The sequence below is a fragment of the Babylonia areolata genome, chromosome 13 (assembly GCF_041734735.1).
Source record: "Babylonia areolata isolate BAREFJ2019XMU chromosome 13, ASM4173473v1, whole genome shotgun sequence".
NCBI classification, from domain to species: Eukaryota; Metazoa; Mollusca; class Gastropoda; order Neogastropoda; family Buccinidae; genus Babylonia; species Babylonia areolata.
Genome location: NC_134888.1, coordinates 30,272,331 through 30,278,330, shown reverse-complemented (window position 1 = coordinate 30,278,330; position 6,000 = coordinate 30,272,331). Strand labels below are relative to the sequence as shown.

Here is a 6,000-nt window from a genome sequence, read left to right as displayed (position 1 = left end):
GTCAGTCCTACCTGGTGTGGTCAGTCCTACCTGGTGTGGTCAGTCCTGGGCAAACATTGCAGGACAGTTTGCAGGCTGAGTGCATGTAACCGGGATTATTGTCACACTCCCCGCTGAAGGCCCAGCCCTGGCAGCTCTGGTGTGTGTCCACACAGCCGTCTGCACACACACACACACACACACACACACACACACACACACACACACACACACACCGATGCGCACGCACGCACACATGCACGTACGCACACAGATACAGGGTCCAATCCTCTCCTTTGACCATCACCTTCCCCAGTCCAAGTCAGCTGTCCATCCAAAACTAGCTTCAGCTACAGTCAGCTCCCTATCCACAACTAGCTTCAGCTACAGTCAGCTCCCCATCCACACCTAGCTTCAGCTACAGTCAGCTCCCCATCCACACCTTGCTTCAGCTGCAGTCAGCTCCCTATCCACACCTAGCTTCAGCTACAGTCCGCTCCCCATCCACACCTAGCTTCAGCTACAGTCCGCTCCCCATCCACACCTAGCTTCAGCTACAGTCCGCTCCCCATCCACAGCTAGCTTCAGCTACAGTCAGTTCCCCATCCACATCTAGCTTCAGTTTCAGTCAGATATCTATCCACACCTTGCTTCAGTTACAGATATCCATCCACACCTAGCTTCAGCTACAGTCAGCTCCCTATCCACACCTAGCTTCAGCTAAAGTCAGCTCCCTATCCACACCTAGCTTCAGCTAAAGTCAGTTCCCCGTCCACACCTAGCTTCAGCTAAAGTCAGCTCCCCATCCACACCTAGCTTCAGTTACAGTCAGCTCCCCATCCACACCTAGCTTCAGCTACAGTCAGCTCCCTATCCACACCTAGCTTCAGCTACAGTCAGCTCCCTATCCACACCTAGCTTCAGTCAAAGTCAGCTCCCCATCCACACCTAGCTTCAGTTACAGTCAGCTCCCCATCCACACCTAGCTTCAGCTACAGTCAGCTCCCCATCCACACCTAGCTTCAGTCAAAGTCAGCTCCCCATCCACACCTAGCTTCAGTTACAGTCAGATATCTATCCACACCTAACTTCAGTTACAGATATCCATCCACACCTAGCTTCAGCTACAGTCAGCTCCATATCCACACCTAGCTTCAGCTAAAGTCAGCTCCCCATCCACATCTAGCTTCAGCTACAGTCAGCTCCCCATCCACACCTAGCTTCAGTTACAGTCAGATATCCATCCACACCTAGCTTCAGTTACAGATATCCAGCCACACCTAGCTTCAGCTACAGTCAGCTCCCCATCCACACCTAGCTTCAGCTAAAGTCAGTTCCCCGTCCACACCTAGCTTCAGCTAAAGTCAGCTCCCCATCCACACCTAGCTTCAGCTACAGTCAGCTCCCCATCCACACCTAGCTTCAGTCAAAGTCAGCTCCCCATCCACACCTAGCTTCAGTTACAGTCAGATATCTATCCACACCTAACTTCAGTTACAGATATCCATCCACACCTAGCTTCAGCTACAGTCAGCTCCATATCCACACCTAGCTTCAGCTAATGTCAGCTCCCCATCCACATCTAGCTTCAGCTACAGTCAGCTCCCCATCCACACCTAGCTTCAGTTACAGTCAGATATCCATCCACACCTAGCTTCAGTTACAGATATCCAGCCACACCTAGCTTCAGCTACAGTCAGCTCCCCGTCCACACCTAGCTTCAGCTAAAGTCAGTTCCCCGTCCACACCTAGCTTCAGCTAAAGTCAGCTCCCCATCCACACCTAGCTTAAGTTACAGTCAGCTCCCTATCCACACCTAGCTTCAGTTACAGTCAGCTCCCCATCCACACCTAGCTTCAGTTACAGTCAGCTCCCCATCCACACCTAGCTTCAGCTACAGTCAGCTCTCCATCCACACCTAGCTTCAGCTACAGTCCGCTCCCCATCCACACCTAGTTTCAGTTACAGTCAGATATCCATCCACACCTAGCTTCAGCTACAGTCAGCTCCCTATCCACACCTAGCTTCAGTTACAGTCAGATATCCATCCACACCTAGCTTCAGTCAAAGTCAGCTCCCCATCCACACCTAGCTTCAGTTACAGTCAGATATCCATCCACACCTAGCTTCAGTTACAGTCAGATATCCATCCACACCTAGCTTCAGCTACACTCAGCTCCCTATCCACACCTAGCTTCAGCTACAGTCAGCTCCCCATCCACACCTACCTTCATTTACAGTCCGATACCCATTCACACCTAGCTTCAGCTACAGTCAGCTTCCCATCCACACCTAGCTTCAGCTACAGTCAGATACCCATCCACACCTATCTTCATTCCAAGTCAGCTCCCCATCCACACCTAGCTTCAGCTACAGTCAGATATCCATCCACACCTAGCTTCAGTTACAGTCAGCTCTCCATCCACACCTAGCTTCAGCTACAGTCAGCTCCCCATTCACACCTAGCTTCAGTTACAGTCAGCTCCCCATCCACACCTAGCTCGAGTTAAAGTCAGCTACCAATCCACACCTAGCTTGAGTAAAAATCAGCTACCCATCCACACCCAGCTTGAGTTAAAGTCAGCTACCAAGTAATGTCAGCTACCCAGTCACACCTAGCTTGAGTTGATATCAGATACCAAGTCACACCTAGCTTGCGTTAAAGTCAGCTACCAAGTAATGTCAGCTACTAAGTCACACCCAGCTTGAGTTAAAATCAGCTACCAAGTCACACCTAGCTTGAGTTTAAAGTCAGCTACCAAGTCACACCTAGCTTGAGTTAAAATCAGCTACCAAGTCACACCTAGCTTGAGTTTAAAGTCAGTTACCAAGTAATGTCAGCTACCAAGTCACACCTAGCTTGAGTTAAATTCAGCTACCAAGTAATGTCAACTACTAAGTCACATCCGGGTTCACCAATTTCCAGTGGCAAGACTAAGTCGAGACGACTGGAGGATGAGCACGGATGCAGTGGATGACCAAGATATCCTTTCGGTGTCTCATCTTGCTCACTGCACTCCACAGTGCGTTGCTGTAACCGCCTTCCTCTCCGTTGAACCGATAGGTTTCTTCTGCAGATTCTGCCGGATCCAGACTTCACATGCATGGGTAGACATACCCTGGGGGCCAACTGCGTGTGGCATGCACACAGCACGGTGGAGCTAGATGGCCGTCGGTGGCTCTCCTGAGCCGACGCCCTTTTATAGATCTCATTTTTAATTCCATAAGGGTGTCTAACCACCCGCCTCACCAGTCCCGCAAGGGAGCGGTGGGAGTGCCGGTTTAGTCGCCGGCACCCCGACCCTGAACACGTTGTACTGGATTACAGATTACCAGTAGCAGATCTAATGACCTGACCTGACAATAATACATTTTTCATCAGTTGGTTTGTTTTGGTTTTTTTTAGTTTAAAAACAATTCCACACATCAAGTCATATATTTATATTCTTGACCCTCAATTCATTGTTTATATTGCCTGACCTTTCTGCTACTTCACAAGTAATGTTCGGAGTATGTGTGGGGGTGTATATGTATATGTACGTACCTCTTACACACGCACGCACGCGCACCTATACACAATCACATTTCATCCCGATTTATAGATAACAAAATCAATTAGAGATAAATGAATAAAATCCCAATATCCAACGCTGTGTTCTCGTTGTTCTCACCTGGAATTGTGACGTTGACACCACAAGTTCCACAAGCCTCTCGACACTGTGTGGCCATGACGGCGTAGTTTCTCACACATCTGCCGTTGGCCTTCCAGTACGAACACACCGTGTCAAAGTCCACACAGGTACCTAAAACAAAGAGGGGGAGGGGGAGGGGGGCAGAGACAAAGACAGAGGAAGGTGGGGGGGGGGGGGGGTAGAAATGTTTTACTGAGGGTAAAGTGGATAAATCGAAAGCGTCTTTACAGCATCCCCTCAAAAACACGGGGAATAATTTGCATGTAAGACTGCTTGAAGAACAACAGTATCATCAATGGTGTACTCCACGGGATTACAAAGACTGTAAACATCTCTTTGTCTACATGTTCTTTTCCTGAAGATTTCAAACATGCCCTAGTCACACCCCAACTCACGAAACCTGGTCTTGACAAAGAAGTCCTTTAAAAAAAACCTACAGACATATTTCAAATGTACCCTTTCTGTCAAAATTATTTGAAAGAGTCGTTCTTCGTCAACTCCCCAGTCATTTGTCATCCAGTGACCTTTTCATGATCATTATTATCATTGATTACTCAAAAGTTATTTATCTATGAACAATGTAAGTCTTAGAGACAAAACAGCTAATATAAGATCAAAAGCACTACAAATAATACCTGGTACTGAGAATGGATCGAAAATATATTATGATGTGCTGCTCAAACCAGTTTTTGTATACAATATGAATTTCTTTGTTAGGTGGGAACAAAAATCTAAATCTGACTGTAATAAGCTGGGAAAACACTATCAAACAAATAAAAAGGTAAAAGAAATGAAACTGAAAAGGAAGACAGCAGCACTGAACATACACAGCGAAAGTTGTGCAGGGAGGGGGGAACCATACACCCTTGACAGCGCCGCTGCGAGCAGAGCACAGCGGAATCCAGAGGTGGAGCCAACCGATGCTCAACACAGCAACACGGCACGGGGCACGATAGGAGAGAAACGGGAGAGGACTGACTCCCCATCAGCCAGCGATGAGGAACAGGAAACAAAAAAACGACCCAGTGTGGAATGCGGATCTCACACACAACGAGACGGGGAAACAGACCACACAGACATGGAAGTAGCAGGCACAGATTTCACCTCAACGACCCTGGCTTCGTCTAACGGACTAACGATAATGGTACAGTGAATTTTTAAGGGCCATACTGGTTGATGACTGTGATGTACAATTGTGAAATCTGCACCTTTAATTTTAAGGACCATACTGATTGATGGCCTTTTTTTGTACGACACTTGTGAATCCTGCACCTTTAACATAAAGTTTAAGCCTGGATGTATTTCTATAATTATGTACCCACCAAAAATGTGAATTAAAAAATCCATTAAAATCAAACGCGATAACATCAAAGATGAGATAAGCATTCACACACACACACACACCGTGGCACACACACACACACACACACACACACACACATATATATATATATATATATATATATATATATATATATATATATATATATATATATATATATAACACGTTATGTTATGTAAAAATATGCAGTGTAATGCTATGCAATGTCATGCTATGTTACGTTATGCGATGATGTGTCATGCAATGTTATGTAATGATGCTAGGTTATGTCATGTAATGTTGTGTTATGCCATACGATGTTATGTTAAGCTATGCAATGTTATGTTATGCCATGCAATGCTATGCCATACAATGTTAAGCTATGCAATATTATGTTATGCGATGTTATGCATTGCTATGCTATGCCTTGTTAGGTTATGTGATGTTATGCAATGTTATGCCATACAATATTATGTGATTTTATGCAACGTTATGTGATGGTATGCAATGTTATGTTATGTGATGTTATGTAATGTTATGCCATGTTATGTGATGTTATGCAATGCTATGCTGTGCAATAATGAAATAATGACCACATCACACACCTTGAAAAATATTATGCATTGTAAACGTCTTCAAGGAAAATCTATATATTCGTCCCATAATTTGTCTAAAAGATGAACGGTAGGTACTGCTAGTCTATATCCATTAGTCGAATGCTTCATCTAATTTGAAAAACATAAGTGAATATGTGAAACAGGGAAGGTTTGGTTTATTCATAACACATCTGTATGTATGCATGTGTGTGAAACAGATATGCAATTGTCTATATCATAATCACACCCCTGTTGATTTTTATGCTTTAGATTCTGTGCCATTGCACACACACACACACACACACACACACACACACACACACACACACACACACACACACACACACACACACACACTCATCACCCATTGCCTATTCAGCCACAGTACCACCCACATTCACACCCGCACAGA

The 6,000-nt window shown here is 45.5% G+C and overlaps 1 protein-coding gene across 1 annotated transcript in view; it reads right to left on the bottom strand.

The window, feature by feature from the left end:
- LOC143288737 (uncharacterized) overlaps positions 1-6,000 on the bottom strand; it is a 73,265-nt gene that overhangs the window by 38,445 nt on the left and 28,820 nt on the right. The window contains exons 13-14 of the mRNA XM_076597362.1: positions 3,651-3,782; positions 31-159 (exon numbers count right to left, since the gene is read on the bottom strand). Of these exons, the coding sequence (XP_076453477.1) occupies positions 31-159; positions 3,651-3,782 (261 nt within the window). The remainder of the gene's footprint in view (positions 1-30; positions 160-3,650; positions 3,783-6,000) is intronic.